The sequence below is a fragment of the Orcinus orca genome, chromosome 8 (assembly GCF_937001465.1).
Source record: "Orcinus orca chromosome 8, mOrcOrc1.1, whole genome shotgun sequence".
NCBI classification, from domain to species: domain Eukaryota; kingdom Metazoa; phylum Chordata; class Mammalia; order Artiodactyla; family Delphinidae; genus Orcinus; species Orcinus orca.
Window position 1 is genome coordinate 43,720,993 of NC_064566.1, and position 27,852 is coordinate 43,748,844.

At 46.1% G+C, this 27,852-nt stretch overlaps 2 protein-coding genes and 1 long non-coding RNA gene across 10 annotated transcripts in view; 1 reads left to right on the forward strand and 2 right to left on the reverse strand.

Annotated features, from left to right (window-relative positions):
• Nucleotides 1–13,434, forward strand: part of DKK3 (dickkopf WNT signaling pathway inhibitor 3) — a 48,543-nt gene extending 35,109 nt beyond the window's left edge. Inside the window, exons 5-8 of the mRNA XM_004279179.3 lie at nt 8,342–8,434; nt 9,569–9,713; nt 10,871–11,027; nt 11,852–13,434. Of these exons, the coding sequence (XP_004279227.1) occupies nt 8,342–8,434; nt 9,569–9,713; nt 10,871–11,027; nt 11,852–12,071 (615 nt within the window). The 3' untranslated portion in view covers nt 12,072–13,434. The remainder of the gene's footprint in view (nt 1–8,341; nt 8,435–9,568; nt 9,714–10,870; nt 11,028–11,851) is intronic.
• On the reverse strand, nt 3,469–15,449 carry LOC117196372 (uncharacterized). 3 transcript variants are annotated; one of them, XR_004476511.2, is made up of 4 exons: nt 15,435–15,449; nt 9,804–14,742; nt 9,072–9,269; nt 3,469–6,270 (listed from the first exon to the last, which is right to left on the reverse strand). It is a non-coding gene; the product is annotated as an uncharacterized LOC117196372 (long non-coding RNA). The 3 variants fall into 3 exon arrangements; XR_007478813.1 differs by having other exon boundaries at nt 9,477–14,742; XR_007478812.1 differs by having other exon boundaries at nt 9,072–14,742.
• A 5,203-nt stretch (nt 15,450–20,652) lies between these two features.
• The window catches only part of USP47 (ubiquitin specific peptidase 47), a 121,576-nt gene continuing 114,376 nt past the window's right edge, over nt 20,653–27,852 (reverse strand). For 5 of the 6 annotated variants that reach the window (XM_004279181.4, XM_004279180.4, XM_033404507.2 and 2 more), the window contains 6 exons: nt 27,608–27,723; nt 27,126–27,244; nt 24,749–24,879; nt 23,201–23,248; nt 22,980–23,110; nt 20,653–22,154 (listed from right to left, as the gene is read on the reverse strand). In XM_004279181.4, coding sequence (XP_004279229.1) covers nt 21,980–22,154; nt 22,980–23,110; nt 23,201–23,248; nt 24,749–24,879; nt 27,126–27,244; nt 27,608–27,723 — 720 coding nt within the window. In that variant the 3' untranslated portion in view covers nt 20,653–21,979. Of the gene's footprint in view, nt 22,155–22,979; nt 23,111–23,200; nt 23,249–24,748; nt 24,880–27,125; nt 27,245–27,607; nt 27,724–27,852 lie in introns of those variants that run through there. The other variant, XR_004476512.2, reaches the window with a different exon arrangement.

Here is a 27,852-nt window from a genome sequence, read left to right on the forward strand (position 1 = left end):
CCAGTGTTGGCACTGCAGGGGCCGCATCCCAGGAAGCCCCACCAGTTCTGGGAAGATGAGGACGGTTGGTGCCCACAGTCTGCTCAGGAGGGCCAGGGCTCAGAGAACAGCCCCACGTCTGGGAGGGACATTTGTTTATCTCAGACTGTACCATCCCCGCATCCCAGGAGCATTCAGGGCCCGGCACCACCACTACACACCTGGGACCAGGAGAGGACCATCCATCCAAACTCTGTAACCAGAGCATGGGCCTGGGGCCCAAAACTTGCTGGTTGAAAGTTTCTGGGCTCAACGCAGAAACCTTGTTCCAGTCCCTGGGGTAAAAATCCTTCAGAATGTGCTGTGTCTTCCCCCCGCCACCGACCCCATCCCCTCTGTCATACCTCTGGCTCCCACCCCGAGGGAGATTTGAAGCTCAGGGACAGAGGCTGGATGTGTGTGTTAGGTCTGAAACAGGAGATTTGGCCACAGGCTTGTTGGGAGCGGCGGGTGTCAGATTCCTAGGGCTGCCATAATAAAGCAAGCTAGGTGACAAGGTGACCCACTAGAAATGTGTTGTCTCGCAGCTCTGGAGGCTGGAGGTCTGACGTCGAGCTGTTGGCCGAGGTGGGTCCTCTGAGGGCTGTGAGGGAACAGCTTGTAGATAGATCTTCTCTTTGTTCTTCACAACGTCTTCCTTCCAGCAGTGTCTGTCTCTGTGTCCAAATTTCCCCTTTTCATAAAGACACGAGGTGTATCGGTCTAGGGCCCACCCTAATCACCTCATCTTAAGTAATTATATCTGCAATGACCCTATTTCTAAATACGGTCACATTCTGAGGTATGCCGACTGAAAAAAAAAAAAACAAACACAACCTGCAAGTTGAGAGTTATGTTTTATTTGGTGGACATTATGAGGACTTCAAGCCCGGAAGAGAGGACTCTCAGATCACTCTGAGGGAGTGTTCCGAAGAGGCAAGGCGGAGGGGGGGGTGGAGCCAGGATATATAGGAGTTTTTGTAACGAAGACCAGGTAGTCAGGACATCAAAAGATTACTATTAATTAAAGAAAACCAGATATCTCAAGATAAGGAAGTTAGCACTGTTCTATGTATGGGAAGATGCAAGAGTCTGGGCTCACTGAAATCATTCCTTTGATGTGCACTTCAGCTGTCTGGGGCCAGTACCCTGCTTTTCTCCATTCTGAATTCCCCCGGGGTACACAGTTGGGGGTGACTGCAGTGGCTGAGGGCTTGGCAGTGGGCAGCCCCTTTGGTTTGTCTCCATCCTGAGTTCCCTCAGGGCTCATGGTTCGGGGCAGCTGTCATGTGATGGCTTGACGGCTGCAACATCCTTTGTTTACTGATATGGCAGGCAACATTTTTCATTCACAGGTACTAGGAATCAGGGCTTCAAAATATGAATTTGGGGGGAGCATAATTCAACCTGTACTTGGGTATTCAGAGGCAACAGGGTGTGGTGGAAGGTCAGTGAGCCTCAGCTTGGGGGTCTGATGGACTTGGGTTTACATCTTAGTGTTTCCAACTCCATCGATGACCTTGGGCTCTGAGCCTCAGTTTACTTACCTGCAAAGTGGAGATTGGTCTTTGGTTCATCTATGTATTTTTAACTGAATGGCAACTCTGCGCCGGGCACGTGCTGGGGGATGTGAAGTGACCTCACGGGGCTGTGAGGATAGAGAGAGCCATGGAAGCCCAAGCAGGTGCTCTCTGAACCTTCCCTGCTGCAGGGGCTGTAGCTCCAAGGGCCAGCAAGTTTCAGCTGGTGGAGGTCCCCTGGGCCTTCATTTCATGTGCCCTGGCTGGTTCCCCTGAAGATGGGCTTGAGAGGAGCCTGTGGAAAGCCTCAGCCCTGGCAGGGGCCCCCCTGGTGGCCTCCTCCTTTAGGCCTCTCGATATAAGAATGTCTGGATTCCCGGGGACCATGAACAACATGTCCCGGCCAGTGTGAGAAGCGAAGTGTGGCAGCAGGAGGGCCACAGAGAAGCTGAGCTCCCCCCGCCGCTCGCCACACAGAAGCCGAGGAAAGCCTCGCGGGGTTCCTGTGCTGTTTTCTCCCCCTTCCTTTGCCTCCCCTGATAAACTCTGAAATGGAAAATCAAAGACGCAGAATGGCTCCTTTGCCATTTTCCAGTATTTCATGGTAGTGTCGAAGTGCCAGGGCCATTTCCCGGCCTAGCATCCTGCCAGATCTCCAGCGTGTTCCCTGCCGGTCCCGCCTCCGCGCCGGCCTCTGAGCAGAGTGCTGTGCAGAGCGCCTTCTAAACATAGCTCCGTCCTCGGAACAACAAAGCCTCCCCCCACCCCCCCACCCCCGTCCTCTGAATGGCTGCGGTCCTGACAGCAGGCCTCTGGGCTGTTTGTCAGCCTTCCCCACCAGGATGGGAGGGAGGGGTGGGGACAGACAGCGAGTGGCCGGGACCGGGGAGCCTCCGAAGAAGCTGGCTCTGAGTGACCCAGCTTTGAGGCCCAGATGCCCATGGGCCGTGGCCCTGGCCCTGAGTTTCCGGGGATGTGTGGGGCCTGTGGCCTCGTCCCAGGCGGGCTCTGCTAAGCTGGGACTGAGGCACAGGGGACTGGTTGGCGCTGAAGGGAGAGAGGTGATCCTCCCAGGAGGGGAGATGGAAGGATCCTGTCCTTAGGGTCAGACCCACTGGCTTGGACTCGCAACGCCACGTCTGGGCTGGGTGACTCTGGACAGATCCTTCACTTTAAATCTCAGTTTCCACATCTGGGAAGTGTGGGTACTAAGGCCCGCGTTGGGGGGAGTCAGGAGAACTGGTGCTGAGTGGCGGCAGCAGTGACCCGGCCGTGCCTGGGCCTGGTGCCAGAACACCGTGGGCAGCTGGTGTAGGCTCAGCTTGTCATCTCACCCCAGCACCTCATCCCACCTGCTCCGTGGTGCTCACATGAGCCCTTCATTTTTTTCTTTTCTTTCTTTTTAAAACATTTTTTGGCATTCTCACAGCCCGGTGAGATAGGTCACAGCTGTGAAGTGGCAAAACCAGAATTCAGTTTCTGCTCTTTTGGCCTCTAGGGGTTCTTTACACTTTGAAGTTCCAAGGTTTCCAGTATGATCACAATTCTCAAAGAGCATCTCCAGCATTTCTAGCTGCTGGGAATGCACATCCACAGTAAGCGAGCTGGCAGACCGTTAACAAAGAAGCACCGAGCTTTCCTGGGGGTCAGTCATGCTGAACTAACCTGCCAGAGCCCCTGGCAGGTAGCAGAAACATGTCTGCAAAGGAAACCATTGCTTTAGTGTATCTGGATTTTTCAAGTGTTTGGCAAGGTTCCATGCCAAAAATTTTTCCATACCTAGAAAAAAATGAATTGCTTCACTGTGACTCTGTAGGGAATGCTTTGTTCTGCGTAGGAGTCAGTTTAGGGAAAGGAAGATATTCCTGAGGATGAAGCTGTTCTTTGCTTGATGGAGAATTGTGAACAGCAGGGGCTCTTAGCTCATATCTTTTTTTTTTTAATTTAATTTATTTGGCTGCCCTGGGTCTTAGTTGCGGCATGTGGGATTTTCATTGCGGGATCTTTAGTTGCAGCATGTGGGATCTTTAGTTGCGGCATGTGAACCCTTAGCTGCAGCGTGTGGGATCTAGTTCCCTGACCAGGGATCGAACCCGGGCCCCCTGCACTGGGAACGTGGGCTCTTAGCCCCTGGACCACCAGGGAAGTCCGCCCCTGCCCCCACAGCTCATATCTTTTAAATTAAAGATCTGGAAAGGGGAATATGTAGTAAAAATTCCAAGTCTACAGGATTCTTGGGGAATGAGAAGCCAAGTTAATGGAATGTGCATATTTTCTTGCTTTGGTTCCCAGATCAATGCTAACGGTCAGCATTTTGTTAGCCTGTTTGCTCCAGTAATATACAAGTGGTTTCATCCACTAAGCGGTATCCATCAGGTGCCCCCACATGCCAGGCGCTGTGCGGGGTCCAGGCGCGTGTCACACGTATTGTTATTCTGCTCTACAGGAGTGAGATTACATGCTTCTTTCACTTGCTTGTTTTACTTACTGATGGATTGTAAACATCACAGTGCAAAGAACTACCTCATTCTTTTTAATGTCTGCCTGGTGCCATTTTCCCACGAAATGATTGTACAATAATTTAATCAGTCCCCTCTTATTGGGCATTTCCATTATTTCTGGATTACAAATATTATACTGATGTATAGCCTTAAACATCCCTGTACTTGGATATTTGCACATATGGATGAGTGTTTCTGAGGATAGCCACCTGGAAGGGGAATTACTGGGTCAAAGGATCTATGCATTTACATTTTTGATAGATGCTGATGAGTTGCCTGCAAAGAACATCTACTTCAACTTTAATTACCCCCTAACTGCCATCTGGCAATGCTCAGTTTCTCAAATCCCTACCAACTTGGGATATTATGCAATGTATTAGTTTCCTATTGCTGCTGTAACAGCTTACCATATATTTAGTGGTTTAAAAAAACAGGAATTTATTATCGTACATTTCCATAAATCAGAAGTCCAACAGGAGTCTCATTGGACTGAAATCAAAGTATTGGCTCCTTCTGGAAGGTCTAGGAGAAATACTGATCCTTGGCCCATGGCCCTTCCATAGTCAAAGCCAGTTAGGTCTGGATAACTGGGGATGAGGGTCTTTGCATGTGGCATTGCTGTGACACTGACCCTGCTGCTCCTTGGCACGTGCAAAGCCCCTTACCATTACACTGGGTGCACCTGGAAAATCCAGGCTTCTTTCCTTATGTCAGGTCAGCTGATTAACACCCTTAATTCCACCTGTGACTTTAATGTCCCCTTGCCATGTAACATGACATGTCCATAGCTTCCAGGGATGAGGGTGTGGACATTGGGGTAGGGGGGGAGTATTCTGCCTACTGCAGATAGTATCAAACTTCTTGTTTCTGTTCTAAGTGAAAACGTGGTATCCAGCTCTGTTAAGTTGCATTTTCTTGATTATTGGTGAAATCGAACATCTTTATTTATTTATTTATTTATTTATTTATGGCTGTGTTGGGTCTTTGTTTCTGTGCGAGGGCTTTCTCTAGTTGCGGTGAGCGGGGGCCTCTCACCGTCGCGGCCTCTCTTGTTGCGGAGCACAGGCTCCAGACGCGCAGGCTCAGTAGTTGTTGCTTACGGGCCCAGTTGCTTTGCGGCCTGTGGGATCCTCCCAGACCAGGGCTCGAACCCGTGTCCCATGCATTGGCAGGCAGACTCTCAACCACTGCGCCACCAGGGAAGCCCCTCGAATATCTTTTCTGCGTGAAGAGACAAAGCAGTTTCACTGGCTGTAAGTTGTCTGTTCATACCCTTCTCTCTTTTCTGCTGGGTTGCTTTTTTTTTTTTTTTAATTGAATGATAAATTCTTTGAGGGCAAAGGCCTTCTCCTATTCACGTTTGCATCCCAATGCTTCAAAATGTGGCCGGGTTCAGAGAAGGGCCTTGATACCTGTGGGCCCTCTACTCCCTCCCTCCTGCCCCCACCACCCCATGCTCTTGCTATTCTGTTTTGGAAGAAATGTCAGGACGCTTCTGGCTTAACTGGCTGAGTTGAGTCTGTGTCGAGGAAGGCGTGGTGGCTGAGTGCTTTACTTAAAAACCTGTCGGCTTCTCAGGCTATTATGGACTCTGGGGTCACACAGACTGAGTGCCCTGCCCCCAGCTCAGCCCCTGATTTGGGCAGCCCTTCCGCCCCTCTGAGACTCAGTTTTCTCACCAGTAAAAACAGCCGACCTTTTAGGGTTGCTGGGTTGGGAACAGGAACAAGATCGATTCCTTTTGGGAGGGCAGACCCTACTTGCTGAGCTGCTGCACTGCTGTGGTGATGGAAACTTCGGGCAGAGCCGTGGGAGGGGGCTCGTGGGCCGAGATGCGTGGGACGCTGGGGAGACACAGAGAAGAGCAATTTTAGGTCATCTTGCAGGGTGGTGGGCAGTGTGCTCTCCTTTTGTTACTGAATCAAACTTGGGTCCACTTGCCTGCACATAGTAAAGCCGATCTTCTGATGCTGGGTTGTGGTGAGGAAAGTGCAGCGTTTGTTGCAAGGCCAAGCAAGGAGTAAAGCTCAGAAGATCCCAACTCCCCGATGGCTTTCAGGGAAGGGTTTTTAAAGACAGGTTGAGGGAGAGAGTTGCACATGTGCGTGATGAGCTTGCGGACATTCTTCTGATGGGTGGGAAGGTAACTGGGAGTCAACATCATCACTCTTCTGGTTCCAATTGCCTGGGGTCCGTGGGCTTGTGATCAGCATCTAGTTAACTTCTTCCACCTGCTGGGGGTTTCAGTAACTGCAAAACGGCTCAAGGACATATTTAATGGCTAAACTATCACTGTTTTGTCTTGCTTGACTGTTTTCCTTTGGTTCTGCATTTTCTCACTTCTCTGATAAAATTTTTTCTTCAGAACTCAGGGAAGGCCTAGGAGGTTAAAGTTTTTCTACAAACAAGAGGCAGGCGGAGGACATGGGGTGGGGGTGAGGGTCTGTCCCAGGAAGGCCCCATTGGGTCCTGCTTGGTTACCCTTGGACACTTTTTGAGAGGTTACAGTAGAGATTTAAATTACTTTTCACTTGTTCTGGGTGTCAGCCCTGGTCCCTTCTGGAGCCCCTGGTGAGCACAGAGCCTGGCACACGGGGGTGACTGGTACCACGTCTCCAGGTTGGCCTCTTCCCCGTCATCGCTCAAAGGGGCTGTTGGAAGATGGTGTCCAGTGGGACTGATGGTCTTCCTGGCTGGGTGAGCTTTGCTTGGTGAACAGAGTATGACCGCATGCTCTGAGGTATGCCAGGCTGGGGGTCAGTGCCGGGCGGGAGTTGCAACAGTCCTATGCAGAGGCCAAGCCTGCAGCTGCCCTGAACCAAATACCCATCTTCTTAGGCCTGCAGTGTTGGCCTGGGGACACCTGTCACTTCCCAGGGACAAAGCTTCATTCCCTAGGCTACCTGGCCAGAGCCTCCCTGCTGACCCCCAGGCCTACACACATGCTCTGGCCCTGGGGGTCCCTAGAAGACCCCGTTCACAGTCTCCTGTCCATACCCATTAGCACTGGTGCCTCAGCTCACAGAGCAGAGGGAGGGACCAGCCCAGGCCACTTAGGCCAGGGCTTGCGCATCCAGGCCTTTCTGGGTCCGGCTCCACACCTGCTTTCAGCATGGAGCATGCCCAGGTCAGAGCGGGGAGGCAGGTCCCTCCCTCCCCCAGACCCTCCCATAAGGTTTGCTGGGGCCCCAGAACACCTGCCTCAGGAGAGTTTCTCATCCGTGGGTCCCTGACGGCCACATCTGGAGCCCTAGGCCCCCTCAGCCAAGGGCTGGTGGTGGAGAGGGTCCCCCTACCCTGAATAGCTGTTCTATCTTGGGGGGCCCCCTTGGCCTCTCTGAGCCTCAGTTTCCAGGTTGATAGCATGGGGAAAGTAATCCCTCCCTGCTGCTTGCTGGGGAAGCCACGAGGTAGACCGGGGACGTTGAGCCCGCCGGGGCTGGCACCATGACGGGTTGTCAGTGGTGGATCTTATGCCTCTTGCCTCTGCTGCCCTCCTCTCCCTCTGAAGCTGCCAGTTCCCAGGCCGGAGCCTGACAGCAGGCCCGGAGCTAAAGCAGCCCTGCTCTTGCCAGTGACGGGTGACCGTGGCCGGGCTGCAGTGGCCTCCCTTTTCTGGGCCTTGGGGTAGACAGATCCCTTCTCTCCCTTTCTCCTCCATTTGTCCGGCCGAGCAGGGCTGGCAGCCATGAGAAGGCACCTGGGCTGGAGGGCTGAGTGCCAGCTGCACCCTCCTCGGGTTTCAAAGCTGGCAGCTGCCTTTGCCAGGCAGCCCTGGACCCCAGACCAGGACCCCCAGGAGGCCCCCGACAGCCCCCCAGCTGCACAGCCTCTGCAGCACTTTTCCTTCACTGTCAGCAGGGCCCTACTGGGCCTGGACCCCAGCCCTTCCTGTGCAGCCACCTGGGCCTGGAACTCATTAGCTCTTCTTATTAAATCCATCTGCTCCTCCTTGAAGAATGGCTGAGTCTCTGTGCTCCCATCCCGGGTGTGTGAGGGGGAGGGCTGCATGCAAACTCGATTGTGTGCACTGGGTGTGGCATCCTGCAGGGCAGAAGCCCGGGCGTGCGGGGTGGGTGAGGGCCCCCGCCAGCCTGGAGGGAGTGGATGCTGAAGTGAGAGAGCCCGGCGGGCCGCCTGGGTGTAAGAGGAGTCTGGAGGCCATTCCTGTGGGCTAAGACTTCGGGATAAAGTGGGGCTTGGCCCTTCCAGGGCACCGCGGGTCAGCTGATCTGCCTTTCACTGATGAAGCTGCTCCCTCTTCCCCTCCCCTCTCCTCTCCTCCCCTCCCCTCCCTCCCAGGAGTGCATCATTGATGAGGACTGTGGGCCTGGCAGGTACTGCCAGTTTTCCAGCTTCGAGTACTCCTGCCAGCCGTGCCGGGACCAGCAGACAGTGAGTGTGCCCAGAGGCCCCCAGAGCTGCAGCGCCAGGGCCATGGGGGCCCAGAAAAGGGGACCTGGGGGAGAAGGCCAGTGGCCCCCAGTTCTCAGCTGGGCTTCCTGGAAGCCTCCTATGGGGCCCCACCGTGTCCACGCTTGGAACAGCCAGTCCATGGTGCCCAGTGGGGCTGACTCCTGGGGTGACCAGAAGCCATCTGCAGACCTGCTGTCACCCTACCCACCCAGTGGCTTCTGGCCCCAGTGCCTGCCTCATAGATACGAGAGATGCAGAGGGAGGACAGAGGAGGCCCTACCCTGCCCCTTCCCTGGGGAAAACCATCCCAGTAGATGCAGCCGGCAACACCACGGCAGCCCTTGGGCAGGGAAGGGGCAACCCACGCCCCAGATCTTTCTCCCAGTCTGCTCAGAGAGGGCAGAAGGAGGCCCAGGAAGAAGCCAGAGCATGTTCCAGATGGAGGTTCCACAGAGAAGCGGGAAGCCGGGGAAGAGCGACACTCCCTCTGCCCAACAGATGTTTTAGCCAAAGCCATATATGGGCTTTTCTGGTCCTTTTCATTATTAAGGCAATAACACAGCACGATAACAAGTTTGGAAAATAGAGGGCTTCTTGCCGCCCTGCCTGGCCCCACCTGTGGTTAGGCAGCTCCTGGCCTGCTCGGTGCCACCACTCCACACGTGCGACCCCAGGTCCAAGGCACCCAGTGCCCTCCTGAGGTCCCTGTGGCTGTCCAGGCTTGGGCCTTAATTTAATCAGCTGATCAGATTCACGCCGCTGCCTGCGTCTGTGGGCCATAAGCCATCTTCCTTCCTGACCGTTAATTAGGGACCTAATGAAAAGGAGGCAAAGCCAAGTCTGGGGGGGAACCGAAAAGATGCAACCATCCTTTATAAAATCTCAAGCTGTGTAGGACTCCCCCAGGTGTCATGTTTCCTGCCCAGCTCCCATCTCCACCCCCTTGACTTCCCTAAGACACCCCCAGACCAAGGAGCTCGGTTTCCTCCTGTCTATAGTAGGAGGATGTGGGGTAGCCGACCTACACTGTCTCCAGGCTTCTGGATTGGGGGCAGGGACAGGCTGGGCTCCCTCAGGTCCGTGAGCCGCCTGTGTTTTCCCTCCCTGCTGCAGCTCTGCACCCGGGACAGCGAGTGTTGTGGAGACCAGCTGTGCGTCTGGGGTCACTGCACCAGAACGGCCACCAAAGGCGGCAACGGGACCATCTGTGACAACCAGAGGGACTGCCAGCCGGGGCTGTGCTGTGCCTTCCAGAGAGGTGGGTGGGCTCCCCTCTGGGGGCAGGACAAGCCCTGTCCCAAGCTCTAGCACACTGGGCCTCCTGGGGCCCCGTCCATGCCAACCACACCTTTTCAGGGACCTCCTCCTAGGCAGGGTCCCCGATGCTCATTGGTATGTGTCCCAGCACCGCAGCTTCTTCCCGGGGCTGAAGACCAGCTCTCTTTCTCACTCTTTTTCTTTTCCTCCTGTGATGCCTGGAAATTAAATTCCTTCAGGATGCATCAGCCCAAGGAGGGAGGAATACCCCCAGATGCGTGGGATGAGGGCACCCCCTCCCCATCACACTCCACCCATTCCCCAGGCCTCAGGGTAGCACCTGGCCCTGGTCCGCTTTCCTGCGAGTGGCCCCCTTCTACTCCCATCTCTCATTCTCACTGCCCTTCCCAGGTGAGGTCTGCTCAGGTGCTCTCCCTATCCACAGGTGTTTCTGAAACCGTCCCTTAACCCCTCCCTCAAGCCCTAGTCCACCTGGTACCTGCTGCCCCAGCAATTTTCCTCAAGGACATGGCTCCCTGGGTATCATTCCTCTGGGAGCTGCGGTTGCTCCTGTCCTGTCACTTCAATTCCACTCCTCAGTTGGCCTTCCAAGACCTCGGCCGGGTCCAGCTTACCTGTCCTCCTTTTCTCTCTACTCCTTGGCCCATCTGGGAATCTTGCTGTCCCAACTTTTCTCACCAGCCCATATATATATAAACATAGTTACTTTCATTTTTTAATTATACAAATAATACATTTTCAGTGTAGGAAAACTGGAAGATACAGATAAGCAAAGGTCTTATCTATATCCTTCCAGATTTTTTTTCTTTGAAAACATATTTTGTAATAATAATTCCTGCCCCTCCAAAAAAAACTTCAGTGCCTTTTTCTACTCTTAATTTCTCCATACCTCTGGCCTCAAAACCCAGCACAAGACCACCTCTTCCAGGCAGTCCTCCCTAACTGCTCCAGCCCTCCCGGCTTGTTCCCTCCTGAGCCCATGCCATCATTCTGGTTTCCTACCATTCCACCTCTTCAATCCCAACCTCCACTTTGGGGTTCAGGGTGGAAGCTGGGGGGCTGCACCCCATTTCTCTGCTCCTTCCTTTGGTGCCTGCCTGCCTGCCTGGTACAGGGGTAACCCTCAACTGGTTCCAGGTCTGTTGTTTCCTGTGTGCACACCCCTGCCCGTGGAGGGTGAGCTCTGCCACGACCCTGCCAGCCGGCTTTTGGATCTCATCACCTGGGAGCTGGAGCCTGATGGAGCTTTGGACCGATGCCCGTGTGCCAGTGGCCTCCTCTGCCAGCCTCATAGGTGAGGTCTCACTTGCCCTTTCTGTCGGGGTCTGAGAGCAAATGAGGTGCCACCCAGTGGGGACCCAGGAGCAGGAGCAGGGTGGGGGGAAGATGTGGATTTAATTTAAGGTAGGTTTAGTTGGAGGTGTCCTTGGGTCTTCCAGATGGAGGGTCCAATAGCGGATCTATAGGACTAGGGCTCAGGAGGTGTGGCCAGGGGTACAGATTTGGGTTCATCTGTGTGAGGGTTGAAGCCTCCTCAGTAGATGACGTTAAAAAAGACTGGGTGTGGAGGGAGCCCAGGCGCATCACAATGAAAGAGCAGAGGAGACTGAGAAGGTGCAGTCAGAGAGGTAGGAGGGCAGCCGGGAGAGTGGCCAGCAGAGTAGAGGCCGTGGAGAGACGTGAAGCACCAGGCCTGCTCAGAGGCTAAGTTCTCCGTGCGCATCTCACTCAGCAGCCGCTGCTCTGCCTTCTCTCCCAGCAGGATCCAGGGTGGCTGGGGAAACAGACAGAACCCTGGCCCTGGCCCACAAGGCCCAGGGCTCCCCATAGGTGCAGCAGGGGCTGCTGCTGCCTGGGGGCCCAGGTGGGCAGGGGGCTGTAAACTCTCAGACCGCCAAGTCCTCAGGGCTGCCAGAGAGGGTCCGTGACAGGAGGACAGACCTGTGGCTCGACGTGGGGGAGCTCACCTTGGAGCACATTCTCCAAAGGTGACCCTCCCTCAGCATCTGCTTTAAGGCAGGATGTTAGAGGAGGTGCCGTGAAGGTGAGCTGGGCTTGTGCAGAGGGCAGGGCCTCAGTTTGGGGGCCTGGGCCTCGCCCCCGTCCCTCCCTCCACAGCCACAGCCTGGTGTATGTGTGCAAGCCCACCTTCGTCGGGGGCCGCGATGAGGACGGAGCAAACCTGGTGCCCAGAGACGTCCCTGATGAGTATGAAGACGGCGGCTTCATCGAGGAGGTGCGCCGGGAGCTGGAGAACCTGGAGAGGAGCCTGTCAGTGGAAATGGCTCTCAGGGAGCTCGGGGCCGCTTCGGAGCTACTGGAGGGAGAGGAGATTTAGACCCAGGCCTGTTCTGTGGGTAGACATGCAACAGAAGTAGTTAATTTATTTCCCCAGCTGTGTCCCTAGGTGTGAGCTCACCAGGCTTTTTTTCCGTGGCCTCTTCCCAGTACATTTTCCCCTCTGGCTTAAAACAACATGAGGGGCTGCACCCTTGCCCAGCACCCACCCCCTCCCCCATGCACCACAATTCTGGTGTCGGGGAAGACCAGGGTGTGGGAGGCTGAAGGTAGAATAGGGCTGCTAAACTGGTCCAAAGTATTGGCTGCTTCGCCTCTGCTGGTTGGCAGACGGCACGTTTCGTTTTGTGTGACATTACCTCGAGAATAGTTGGAGGGGAGGGGATGGAAAAGAATGCAGAATTTCCCCACGATGGGTTTTGGGGTAATGTTGACTCTCAAACATGTGGAGAAGAATGCCCTGCTTTGCAAACGTAAACCTGCGAAAATGCAACAAGTGAATCTTTCATGCCATTCTCCCCATGGGCACAGGCAAGCGCTGCCCTCAGCTGCTGCAGGTGAAACGTTCTCACTCCACGTTACCTGCATTCATCCTCTCAGCAGGGTTACTCAGCTCCTACCTCTGTGCCAGGGCAGCAGTGTCATGTCCTCTCACCACAGCCTGGTGAAGGGGGCATTGGTCTCCCCGTCTGCCAGGATCTCAGAGGCTCAGAGATGTCAAGTGGCTTTGCCAAGTCACACAGCTAGTGAAGACCAGAGCAGGATGTCACCCAGGTGTGATTCCAAGCCCAGTGCTCTCCCCACCAGCCTCAGTGCCACCTAAAGTACCCGCTACGAGGATGAAGAATGAGATTTTTTTTTGAGGCACACCTGGAACTAAGGTCAAACTAGTTCACACATCCCTGTAAGATTAAAGTTCTGCTGTTTGTTAGAAAAACAGCGTTCTCCCCAGTGTGGGTGGCCATCACTCCAGTGGAGACAGAGGTATTGACACTATCCCCTGTGGCAGTCAGTTATATCAGTAACTTTGAAGGTACACATGACCGGAGCATAATATGTAAGTTAATGTGCCAGAAACAGTACTTAGGTAATCTTAGGGCCAGGATTATAAATGAAATTTGCAAAATCACTTACCAGCAACTGAAGACCATATTGACTGCATGGAGAAAATCGAGCCAAGCAAGACTTTGTGAAATATGGTTGTAATATCCAGGCTAAGAGCACTGAATTGTATGCTGTTCCATAAATGATATTTTCAAGTGTCATGGACTGTTTCTATCACGTATTCAGAGTTATTAAATGTTAAAGTCACACACAATTGTATAAGCATGCTTTCTTCAAGTTTTAAATTATGTATAAACACATGTTGCATTTAGAAATCAAGCATAAATCACTTAAACTACTCTTTTGTAGCTCTTGGACTTCTTTTTCCTTTTGACTTTGAAAACATTCCTTTCAGCCAGAAAACATAAAATAGAAATGACCTGCATTGTCCAAAAAGAAAATAAAAAGTTCTTCCATAAAGCAAATTTTCCAGACAATGGAAGCACACCTCTTTTAGCATCAAAATATTTTAGAAATGTTAACCATTTTGGGATGGGAATTAGTCCTTAAGAGTGTCAGTGCTTCATTGTCTCTGAAAGAGTAAATGGAATGTGTATGCCTCTTTTCTGGGGAGGCTTCTTTAATCAAATGCAGTTCTGGGCCAAACACAGTAAGATCTTCAGTGACCATAATAATCCATAATAATAAACTACTATATATGAAGGTCAGCTGGGTGACTGATAGACACCAGATTAGACAGTCTACCCATATGAATTCAATCTTCATTGAACCCATGAATATTTTCTTCATTTAACAGATGAAGAAATGGATACTCAAAAAGATTAAGTGATAGAGCTAGAAGTCAAAACAATATCTAGTACAGTATGCTCAGGATATACTGATGTTTATCTCTTAAAATTAGCTGTTTTCAACGTCCAGAATCATCAGGACCACTCTACATCTTTATTACTCAACAGATATTTACTCAGAACCAGGTGCTGTGATATGCACTAGGGGTACCAAGTTGATCCAGATAGGGTCCTACCCTGAAAGCATCACAGCCTAATGAGGGAGATACACTAAACACAGCACTGGCAAAATGAAAGCAGTCAACCCGATATCTGAACAGAGCGTTACAGGATCCTCGAAGGAGCACGTGGCTTGGGAGAGCTGGCATGGGAACTGGCTTTCCAAGATGATAGTATATCAGGAGGACAGAAGGAATAGGAAAGGGCATTCTGGGCTACAGGCAGAGGGAGGGAGGCAAGGAGGAGGGATGGTATATAGGGGGAACTGCAAGTAATTCATAGTGGCTGGAAGGCAAGGTAAATTTGAGTGTTTGGCGAAGAGGCTGAAATTTCATCCAAAAACTTGCTGAGCACCTACTAAATGTCAGGCCCTACGTTAGGTGCCAGGGAGACAGTAGTACATGACATAAAAACTAGGTCACTTTCTCATGGAGCTTATATGCAGGTATATTATCCTGTTCTACTTTGTCATCATAGCCACAAAAAGAACATGAGAGGCTTGGCAAAATTCTTGGCTGAAATTCACATATAGATGCTGGTGTAGCTCCTCTACTCACGGTTCTAAGTGGAATATCGTAAAGGTTAGGTGGAGTTTGGTACTTGCATCTTCCTGCCTGCCCTTCCTGAGATCTGGAGTTCCTGCCAAGGAAGCCACAGTAGATGCTGTCATTTCAATTACCTGACAGCTAATCCCAGCCCTCTTTCCTTGCACTTCTCCCACCATCACAGAGGCTGAAAAAGCTGGACACTTGCTTTCCCAGCCCCCCCTTGCAGCTAGAGATGGCCACATGACCCAGTCCGGGCCCTGGAAATGTAAGGGGAAGGCTGCCAAAGAGTTTCTGGGAAGGGTTTTTTACCTGAGTGACAAAAGGAAAGAGGCCTACAGGAAGTATATCCCCACCCTCCACCCCCTTCCCTGGTTGCCTGCCTTTGAGCACAGGTGTTTAGGATGTGACATTTGGTGCTGCAGCAGCCATCTTGGGATCATGTGATCAAGATCAAGGCCATCAGCAGGGCTGCCTTCTTGGAGGCTCTGGGGAAGAAACCACATCCTTGCCCTTTTTAGCCTCTAGAGGTTGCTTTCTTTCTGTGGCTCATGGCCCCCTTCATCTTCAAAGCCAGCAGTAACAGGTTGGGTCTTTTGGTGCCATCTCTGCAGCTGGGAAAGGTTTTTCACTTCCAGTGACTCATATATAATCCAGAATAATCTTCCCATGGCAAAGTCCTTAATCTTTATCATATCTGCTGTCCCTTTTGCCATGTAAGGTAAATATTCAGAGGGTCTGGGGTTTGGGATATGGACATCTTTTGTGGGCTGTTATTCTACATACCTCAGAAGGATAAACGCCTGAGTCCTTGATGACGTTGAGGAGGAAAGCAGCCCTTCTGTCAACTATTTCTGGACTCCTTCTAAAGTAAACCAGGAATATGACAGATAAAGTTGCTGTTAGTCTTTGTTGTTTGAAACCAGAAACAACTAAGAGGGGAACAACATGCAGCTTTATGAATCCCAACCCACCCGCTTTCCCACCCTCAATGGGAAAGCAAGATTAGAAAATGAAGTGTTTGAGTGTGTGGTGCAGGCTCCAAGTCTGAGCTCCACCTTCCGCCCAGGTGAGTGGCTGGCTTGTCCACCCACAGGGCCTTAGACTAAACTGGAAGAGGACTGTGATGGAACAAAAATGATTGCTGCTGACTCTTCCCAGCTTCCCCTCTTCATGTTCTGTTTCTGCTCCCTTCCTTTACTCCTCCCAGTGTCTGGCTTTTCTAGCCTCCCTAGCCTGGTTCTTTGCGCTTTTGACACAATCAGGAGAAAGGGGTGCAGGGCAGAAGGATGAGAGCTGAAGGGAGAGGCCAGGGACCTGCTGTGGTGGGAGGGAAGCATGGGATAAAGGGCAGTTAAGTATTCCTGTAGTTTGTGCATCCCCTCCAGAGAGTCAAGAAATGCAACTAGATGAGAGATTGTTTTGATAGCCAGATTGGGTTTCCAAAGTCAGAGGGCCGACAGCTGTGTAGCTAGGCACCTCATAACAGGGGCTGCTGAGAGATGCCACTGCAGCAGCAGCAACTCAATTGCCCTATATAAAGACGACAAGAGAGGTGGTAAGAAACCCCCTTTTGGGAGATGGCAGTGTTTGGAAAACAGGTTATTTCCCTGTCTGACCTCCTATGAGGCAGGGGAAATTAGACTTATTCCTTTGGCTAAAACCTATGGGAGGAACTTTCAGAGAAACACTCATAAAATTTGGATGGGACAACTCAACAACAAAAAAACAAACAACCCAATCAAAAAAATGGGCAGAAGACCTGAAAAGACATTTCTCCAAAGAAGAAATACAGATGGCCAATAGGCACATGAAAAGATGCTCAACATTGCTAATTATTATAGAAATGCAAATCAAAACTACAGTGAGGTACCACCGGTCAGAATGGCCATCATTAAAAAGTTCACAAATAACAAATGCTGGAGAGGGTGTGGAAGAAAGGGAACCCTCCTACACTGTTGGTGGGAATGTAAGTTGGTGCAGCCACTGTGGAAAACAGTACAAAGGTTCCTCAGAAAACTAAAAATAGAATTACCATATGATCCAGCAATCCCACTCCTGGGCATATATGCAGAACAAAACTATAATTCAAAAAGATACATGCACCCCTATGTTCACAGCAGCACTATTTACAATAGCCAAGACATGGAAGCAACCTAAATGTCCATTGACAGATGAATGGATAAAGAAGATGTGGTACATATGGAATACTACTCAGCCATAAAAAATATGCCATTTGCAGCAACATGGATGCAACTAGAGATTATCATACTAAGTGAAGTCAGAAAGAGAAATACCGTATCACTTATATGTGGAATCTAAAATATGACACAAATGAACCTATCTATGAAACAGAAACAGTATCACAGACATAGAGAATAGACTCATGGTTACCAAGGGGGAGGGAGGTGGGGAAGGATGGATTGGGAGTTTGGGGTTAGCAGATGTAAACTGGTACATATAGAATGGATAAACAACAAAAGTCCTACTGTATAGCACAGGGAACTAAATTCAATATCCTGTGATAAACCATAATGAAAAAGAATGTATATATATTTGTATAACTGAGTCACTTTGCTGTACAGCAGTAATTAACACAATATAAATCAACTATACTTCAATAAAAAATAAAATTTGTATGGGAGCCATTGACATCTCAAAGGGGGATGGTTGTGTAGAAGGTGGACACATTGACTTGCCACTAATACCATGGAAGGAGGAGCATCAGGGAGAGACGACTGGATGGAGTAGTGAGGTGGAGGAGGGCAGATGCAAAGATAGATTCCTACTGCACCCACAGCCCCAGAGACAGGGCCATGGAAGAAACATGCAGTTAAGGGTTGAAGACTTGGTGGGGACCAGGGCATCATGGGATAACGTGGTACGCATTTCAGAGGAATGTCCCTTGCCAGCAGGAAGTCGGCAAAAGATAGTCAAGTTTCATAAGGAACCACCACTGTTGTTTGGAGTTGAATCTTTGCCTGGTAGGACCCGTAGGGCGTCTTACCTTCTACGAGAGTTCATGGTGACCAGGTAAAAAGGGGACAGTAACCTCACCACCACCAACAGAAGGCTGCTCTTTTCCCTCTTCCACCATCTATAGAGCTGGTGTGGAAAAGAGCCAGTGGGGAGTGAGGGCTCTGACCATAGCCTCCTTCCCTCTCCAAGCAGAGTGGCACATCCAGCAGCCACTGTGCGTGTGGTGGGGGGAGGCGCTTTAAATCAAATGGCTAAAAAACTTCAACAAGGTCAGATTGTTTGAATAATGCAAAGTGCCTTAAAATTTATAGGGTTGCCCCCAAAGTCTGCTTCCAGTGCGAAACTGCATTCTACAAAACAGTTGGCATAGTTACTGGAAAAACAGAACCACTGCATTATTTGTATCTCAACAAGATGATACCTTCTAATTCAGTGGGTTGCTTAAAGCATTATAAGGCTGAACATGAAGTGTGCCCTCTATACTGGGGGAAGGGGCAGGTTGGGAGCAAAGGCAGCAGAGGGGGAGCACGGTACTCACCTTTAAGGCAGGGCTCCTGGGTCCACAAATAATCCCCTGGCCTGGTAAATTCTCAGACTCTGACCAGTCAAAAGACCAGCTTCTCCTGTGCAGGTTAACTGGTGAGGGGGAGGTAGGTGGTGGTGCTATCACGGGGAAGGGGGAGCACATCCCTCCCTAACACTTTTTTGCCCTCCTAGCTTGGCCCCTAGTGATTGTCGCATTCTTTTCTAAACAGACACACATGATTTAACGCACTCTTGATTTTGTCAAGCATTGTTTCTGAAAGCCACGTTTTGAAAATTAACACTATATCTAACCAAATGATCGTAGTACCCCTTTCCCCATACGAACGACATTGAAGGAGCATCTTCTGTACACCAGCTTCATGTACACCAAGCCTACGTGGCTACAAGCTTTATTTGGACCATGAATTCCTTTGCAAACCTGATTTAAAAAGCATTTACTAGACCCCTAGAAAACTACACATACACACAATTTTGCACTGGATTTAAGGATTTGTGGCCCTAGAAGGCTTTTGACTGCTAGTGACCAAAATATTGATTCGTTTTGCAAAAATTACACAGAATTGTTTAGATGGAATACTTTTATTTAGCAAACAAAAAACTTGCTAATTCAGATTATCTTCTATTCCATATACTCTAGACTACAATTTGCAAGTCACAAGTGCAAGAGCTGGTTAGGGTCTTGATGCTGAACAAAGGGACAAAATTCAGAAGGAAAACAGCCAATTGAAAAGGAAATACTAGCGAATGAATCAGAATAAAAGATTTTATTGTATTCCATACATTCACAGGTCACTTCCAGATTTAGTAATAACACTGCAGTGCTCTGATGCTGTGCACTCTAGCTCAGACCACGTTGGAAGTTTATAGCTGTCTCCTCTCTCCGCCTAGATATCATTCCTAACAGTGTAGCCTGCCTACTTGATTGTTTTCTAGCTGTGGCATAGTTCACCCCCGTTTCCTCAGAATTTTAAAGTACTTTCTGTTTTCTCAAGAGTTTTAAAGTACTTTCCATTCCATTACAAAAGAGATTACCAAACACTGTGTAGTTAGTATAGGGCTCCGTCCCTCACTCTTTTTATCTTGTCATGGCTACTATCACTTACTTACACTTCGTTTGAGAAGTAGACCTTCATCTAGCAAACCTCTGTTCAGACCAGCTAAATAAACACTGCACAGACCAGCTAAATAAACAAGGCAGAGTCCTGAAACCATAGCTCTGGCTTCTTCGCCAAAATGGACCCCTGACCTTCAGCACCTGCCTTAGATATGTAGGTACTTGGTTCTCACAGGGCGTCCCTGGCTGACACAAACTCATCTTCCCCACAGTCAAAACTCTTCAAAACCTTGGCATGACCCATGGGGAACAGGGTCACTCTTTATTGCATGTGGCCTGCCTCAGACTCAGAAGATTCAGCAGATGAGTGATCACCAGGTTCCACTGCCCCAGGCCTGGGAACACACAGTTAATGTGCCCTTTGGCTTACAGATGCTCACTTGTTTCTCTGAGTCTGGGGGAGGTTGACACATTAATCTCTTTCCCGCAAATTACTGTTCCCACTGCCACAAATCCACTTTGAAATCACCACCCCCTTTACTGAAATTATTCAAGTGCAACATTGTGTTCTCTATCAGGCACTGAAGAGCAAGAAGCTTTAACTTTTTCTTTTCCATAATGAAATATATATTTTCTTTACCCTTGGTATTTGTAATACACCTGCAATTAGAAACAGCAAACACGAAACAAACAATAAAAAGGGCAGAAGGCACAGAATGAGGAGCAGGTATGAAGATTCTACCATTTCCTCTTACAGGGACACTAAACCAAACCAAACACGGCCCCAAACCCATTTTACTTACAAATCTGCCTCCTCTGCTCCACAGTCAGTCCTTGAAAGCAGAAAGCACATTTACTGACCCCTATATCCCAAGGAAGCTGGCCTGCATCAGAACCAAAGAGCTGTCATGTTACATCAGAAAATCGAAATGATCTGAAAAAACAACTCATCACAAATGCTTCAAGTTTTCCTCTGAGAACACCACCAATTCCACTAATGCAAACCCAGAACACTACCGCCATCAAATTTAGCAGAATGCTACAGAGTTTATATGGAATAAAAATTAGTGAGAAAAATGTCTTAGAAAAAATTTTTTTCCCCTCGTAGGGACTTTTAAGATATTATGGAACTCTCAATCATTATATTCAAACTGCAACCAACATTTGCTAACACTATTTTCTAATTTTTTCTTAAAAGGAAAAAAAGGGTAAAATTTCGACTCTGAAATATCGACAGGATCCTCCAAAGTTAAATATTAACATCTTTTCATCTCTCTTATGAGAACTTTACTGTAAACATACGTTACCACAGAGATGAGATAATTGTTCAATATACATTACAAAATGTGGTATTTAAAGAAAACAAATCTCTTCTGAACCCGGATTCTTCATCCACAAAAGTTTAATGACCAAAATAACACAACAGAATGAACAAATGTTTTATTGGCATGTTCATTGTTGTAAACAGCATCTGGCATGAAAAAGTTTTACCAAAACCTTTTTATTGATTTTTTTATAAATTAGATGGCATTTTCAAAATTTACGTAGAATTATGTTCATTGAATAGTTGCATTTAGCAGAGCAAAAACTTGCCGATTCGAATAGACTTTGCAATGAAATCATGTTGACTGCATTAGCCTGTGTCATGACCTGACTTACTAGCAAGTTTATTCAAAACGATGTTGTTTCCCCAAAGTTAAACTACATGTAACTATGTATCAACTCCAAAAATTAAAGTGGGACTTAAAAGGGTTTTAGAAGATTCAAACTTGGAGTAAATCTTCAAAATAAATGTAAAAAAGGAAAAAATCAAAGCCGCTGAACAGAAAAACCTCATTAACAAGGGCAAATACAATCGTATGGGACCCAGCACTGAGGAACCCCACTGAGGGTTACATTTACATAAACTGCTATACTTCTCAATGTACACAAATGTACATCATGAATGATATGTGAAATGAATAACCATGGGAAATAGCTGAACTGCAATTATGATAACTCAATAGGATCAATTTTATTTACATGCTTAATGAATGAGTGAAATGAATTCTCTACATCCATCACTTAACGTACAATCAGTTATAATTACAGTATTGCAGCAATTTTGAGCTGCCACCTGCTGGGAGTGGTCTAAGGAAATGTTTTGATGATCTAGAATAATGTTCTTAATACTTCGAAAAAAAGAAAACAAAATAAAAACACAACTTCACGATTCTTTACTGGGTTACGGCTGGTTCTAAGAATTTCTTTCTTCTGCTCCTATTTTTGCTGCTTTCCAAGAGTCAACACACGTTGCATTTACTTCCGAATTGTCAATGAGGTAATGTGTGTATCAGTGAAATAAACAGAAATTCATTCATTCATGGCCTTTGCACAGCTTTTATTATTAAGCTATGAGCATCCTGTTTGAGGCTGGTTTGACTAGCGGCTATGTGCACATCTGTCTGCAAGAAAAGAAGTTTACTCATTCCCCTTTCCCTTTTTCTAGTAGCAGGTTTTGCTTTTTGTTTTTATTTTTTTGCACATCCCTTTTCACTTTACAGTACATTTGACTATAGTGCACAACATGATTCCAAGTCAAAACAGTGGCCCATTGGGCACTGAGCTTCTGATTGGTGAAGGGCAGTCCAATCAGTGCTGGTATCACTGGGTTACCCCTAACCACGTCCGGCTATAATGGCACACTACACAGTAGCAGTGAACCGTCTAATTAAAACCAAAATCCCCCAGGGAAAATGCTACACTAGCAGAGTCAGTCTTGAGTCAGATCTTTATTTGGTGCTCCATCCAGATATATTTTTAGTGCTTTTTCTTTCCGAGGTGAGTACGTTACACGATGTCCCGTCTTCTGGAGTCGACTGCTTTCTTTTTTCATCAGTTCATTTCTTTGCTCATCTGTCAACTCCATTAATTCTTCTGTTTTATCCCTACGTTTAAAATATTAATGACATATTAGACCAGCAGAGCCATCTGTCTCCTTTAATTTATGCTTAAATGCTCTAAAGCTGCTCAGTGAGAAAATGAAATCTGATTATCACCACTGAAGTTAAATAACCTCATATATTAAGATATCCTAGATTTCTAATGTGTTTATTATATTAACATGGCACTCACTTCGAAAAATGGCAAAGAATAATTTCCATGTTACTATTAGTATAATAATGGCTATCATTTATTGAACATCTATTTATAACAGGCACTAGGCCAGTTTTTTAAAATGCAATAGTTCCTAATTCTCATAAAATCCTGCAAGGTTGAAATCATTGTTGCCATTTTACAGATGAGGATCTAGGTAAATAACAACACTAAATCTGAACACATATCTGCCAGCCTCCAATGACTATTCTTTTCCCTCTATATCTGTAATGTCTGATCCGGCAGCCACTAGCCATGTGTGCCTATTGAGATATGTCTGCTCCAAGTTGACATGGGAGGCAAGTATAATAAATATACAATATTTCGGAGACTTACTATACGAAAAATAATGTAAAATATCTTGTAAATGATTTTTATATTGTTTACATGTTGTAATGATAATATTTTGGATGTACTGGGTTAGAAATACTTTATTAAAATAATTTCACCATTCTACTTTTTAAAATGTGGCTACTAGAAATTTCAGAATGTAATAAATGGCTTGCACTGGTCAGGGCTGCTCTATATCATAACAATTGTAAAGCTATTTATGAAAAACAAGATGCACAACAAAAATGTGGTATCACTAGAAATAACCAAAACATTGTGAATGTTACCTATAAAATATGACTGCACCATCATCACAGATATAAAGAGGCCAGACATTCAGGGTAGAAACTTTAGGATTCCAGTCCAAATCCTGATGAATATCAAGGACAGAAATATCACAGGGAAAAGTTCCTCTACCCTAAGGAGAAAAGAATGAATGAATAAATGACACCATTAGCCATGTTTATTGAGCCCTAGTACCCAGATTTAAACATTCTCAGGGCCTTACCTTGGCAAATTCAATATCTTCTAAAGGAATTCCACTGATTTCACAAAGCTGTAAAAGGAAACATTTTACATGAGTTCATCTAAAAAGTAAATTTGCTGAGAAGTTATTTTCCTTTAACCTCATAAGCACAGACATAGCTTGATTTTTTGTTCAAAGAAGTAACATGTTTGATAAAAATTTTTTAAAAAGCAGGAAGTGGAATTCTCTCCTCTGTCTACCTGCAAACACCATGTCTCAGAAATATCAATTTAGTATATTCCTTTCAGACCTTTCCTATGCATATATAAACTACATACACACATTTATAAATACATTTCATAAACAGTTTTATATATCTATATAATAACTTTATATAGTCTCTATATAAGAATAGGATACCGAGTAACCTCATTCTCTTCAATAGTTGAAAAATATACCATTGTATTTCCTATTGATGGACACTGAGCGTGTTTTTAGGTTTTCCCAGTTACAATGCTATAATATGTATCTCCATAAATATCTCTTTGCATATTTCTGCAAATATTTCTTAGATGTAGAATTGCACATCTGAAATGTTGATAAACAATGCCAAGCTGAACCCTGAAAAAAATGTAACAATTTAACCACTTATCAAAGGTGTATGATATTGCATTTTCCCCAAACCATGATGACTCTAGGTATTTTTTTATATTCTAAATCTTCACCAATTTAAGAGGTAAAAAGTGTTGTTATTATTTTAACTTGTATTTCTTCTTCTATGAATTGCCTATTCATGTTCTTTGCTTATTTTAAAATTAGACTGTCCAGATTATTAATTTGTAGCTCCTTTTAAATTTGGACATCATGTTTCACATATGTTTCGAATATTTTTCCATTGTTTTTTAGCTTTATGGGTTGCTTTAAAAATATTTTTTTGGCAGTTGGGGGGTACTGTGCAGAAGATCTAAACTTTTATGTTGTCTATCTTTTCTTTTTTGGCTTTTGGTATTATACTTACAAATATTTTTCCCTCTCTGGGATTATAAAAATATTCTCAATATTTTCACCTAGAACATTTATCATTTTATTATATTTTAAAATATAAATTTAACTTATTTAGAATTTATTTTTGTGTTTGGTGTGAAATATGGAAATAAATTTTTCCCCAAACTGCCAACCGTCCTAGTACCACTTATGAATAATTCACCCTTTCTCCAGAGATCCTTAGAATTCCCACCTTTAAAATGAAAAATGCAGAAGACATCTTCATCTGGGTTCTCTACTCGATTCTACCTCATTTGGGTTTTAAGCATATACAGCAATTTACTCTAGTGCCTCTAACTAATCCTAACTACTTAAGGCAAAGTTGGTCCAAGTAACAGAAAGTGGTGGTTCACTTCTGGATGGCCAGAAGCCAAGGTAATTTTTCAAAGCATCAGCAGCCCTAAGAAACAAGAGTAGTGTGGCACAATGTGTGACAGAGACAAAGACAGGTTGCTGCATCAGTGTCTGGCACTCACCTCCTAGGGTGTCTCTTATGCACCACAGAGAAAAATGTATGTTAGTTCATTTTCTTTAAAATGAACTTACCTTCTCTCGTAACTCATCAACACTACTGCTTTCCAACACAACCTCCTGGAAGGGATCCAACTTCATCTCTGAAGGCCTCCACCGTCTTGACAAAACTGCGAGTTGTGACATGGATTTCATCTTCTCTGCCCCTAATATGCAAGATTAGGCCATCATTCTATTTACTCTAATGATTCATAATTTGCCTTTTCTTGTACTGCCTGACTAAACAAAAAGATTTACTTCAAGTGTTATTCTTAAAAAGTGGGCATGGGGACCTCCCTGGTGGTCCAGTGGTTGAGACTCTGTGCTCCCAAAGAAGGGGGCCCAGGTTCAATCCCTGGTCAGGGAACTAGATCCCACATGCCACAACTAAAGATCCTGCATGCTGCAACTAAGACCCGGCGCAGCCAAATAAATAAATAAATATAAAAAAGAAAAAGTGGGCATAAAAGAAACCAATTATCCCAAGGATTTTTTGAGAATAAAATATTTATTCTCTTCCCCCAGGTCTCAGAAGATAATCGCTAACCCCTGCAAGCTCTCCTTCCACCAGTACTCCTAATTCCACTCCCTCGTGACTCCTGCTGGACACTGCTCGACCAATTACTCTCTTCTTTGCATCTATGATCTTTGTTCCTCTGTTGGCTTCTACCCCACAATCTAAAATCATAATCAAATAGCTTTAAGTTTATCTTCTTTTTTCACTCAAGCTATCATTAATCCTTCTCTTTTCATTTACTCCCAAACTTACTGATTCTTCAAAACCCAGCTCAGCTGTCACCTTTCTCTTTGATGTACACAAGAGCCAACTGTACTGATTTGGTCCTTAACACCTATCATTTTGGAATTACAGGTTTGTAGTTCTGGCTCTCCCATACACTGTGCATCTGGAGGGCAATCACTGGTCTTTATTCATTTTTATAGCACCAAGGGTCAGCAATGTCTGGCAAATTACAGGTCAATAAATGTTTCTTAGATTTAATCACATGACATATCTTACTCAAGTATTTCGACGCTAAAATATATACTGAAATGATACTGATGTAAGGACCTACTATCCAGAGACATGTTCTGGCTAATCCATCTCTGCTAATATATACTCCGTCCTAATAAGGGTGACGTCTATGTCCTTCATCTCTTCTTGGCCTACCCAGAAACAGTGATTACTCTCTCAGGCCCCAGATACTCAGAGAAGGAATTACAATCTGGAGCACTTGCTTACAAATCATGGTAGATGGCGTCCTGGTTATTCCTTGTCTCCCCACTTAACTTGTCACTTAATCAGAATTCAAACATTGAAATTTAAACCAAATTAGACCTGAAATAGGTGAGGTGTTAGTATTATTGAACCCTCTGAAAGCTATCATAATCTTACATAAAAATATCCAGAACTTATGAGATTTTAATTTCTATGGAAAAAGAAAAGGAAAATCAAAAACTTTCTAAGCAACAGCAAAGTCACAAAAGAATATAGAACTAGTTGTTTCCCTTTATATCTCCTAAAAGCCAACTTTTCCCCCACTAACTCTTCCAAAAAACATTAGATTAAAATGTACCAATGTTGATAATTAAAACCAGGAGGTGTGACAAACAGAACTGCTCTTCTAGGTCACTGTTACATTGTTATGGGTTGAATTATGTCCCCCACCAAAAGACATGTTGAAGTCCTGAACTTCAGTACCTCAGAATGTGACCTTATTTGGAAATAGGGTCGTTACAATGGTAATCAAGTTAAAATGAGATCATTAAAGTGGGTACTAATCCAATATGACTAGGGTCCTTATAATATGGGAAATCAGGACACAGATAGGAAAGCCCGCACAGAGAACATGATGTGAAGATGAAGGCAGAGATCAGGAGGATGCATCTATAAGCCAAGGAACACCAAAGACTGCCAACAAACCACCAGAAGCTAGGAGAGAGGCATGGAGCAAATTCTCCCTCACAGCCCACAGAAGGAACCAACCCTGACAACACCTTGATCTCAGACTTCTAGCCTCCGAAACTGTGAGAAAATAAATTTCTGTTGTTTAAGCCACCCAATTTGTAGTACTTTGTACCAGCCTAGAAAACTAATATTGTCACTGTTCTCAAAATCTCTGAAAAATCATTAATACCACAGCCTCAAAACAAGTCACAATGAAAAAAGAGACTAAATAACAAACATGGCTAAGAAACTTTTACTTTCTGTAAAAGGTACTAAAAATACAACTTTGAAATTGCAACTTCCCTGAAAGGAAGAATTCATATTCTTAAAATGAGAGAAAAGAAGAAATATTTAAAAGGCAAATGATGCCCAGAGAAGAGACAGAAGAAACTCATTATTTGAAAAAATGATAACTTCGATTATTTCTAGAGAATTCCTGATATTTCTCCACAAAAATATTGATAATACCATCAAGAACTTCAAGGAAAACCTCCCAGTTGCTGGAAATATTAATATCTTCTTCATAAATATGATAATCCAAAAAGACAGTGCCAGGATTCTTCCATGTTTTTTTCCTTAGACGAAACCTACAAATGTGATAAGACATTTTAAACTATTATACTTTGAAATTCTTAACTTGAAAAAAAATGACATGAATCTGACACATCAAAGAAAAATGAACTATGTTCAAACACAAAAGTCAAATGGTTATTCATTAAAATTTTGGGAAAATATAATGAAAAGCTCTCAAGACATCAAATTTAGTATCCTACAGAGGAAGTTCAAACAAATGCTAATACTTTTGCTTAGTTCTATTAATCTGCAGTACTAAAATTCTGAATGGTACAGGAATTTAAAATTCTTCTAGTTTTAGAAAATTATACCAATCCATATCAATTGACCACACTGTCTTTCTTCAAATTGCTGATGACACTGTAATTTTACTTTACCTGTCAATACTGAGCTCTAAACCACATTGCTCCCTGAGCTGAGGAATTAACTCCTCTTTTGATTGCCGTACAGTCATTCCTTTAGCAAACACAGCATCTAGCAGAAACTTGCACGGCTAGGAATATAAACATAAACAATTAGACCCTGAATTACATTAAAATAAGGATCAACAAGACGTTTTATTTGCACTTTATAGTGTGACAATTACTGGACTGGGTTTAGGAGTCTTATCTTCCTAGGTTTA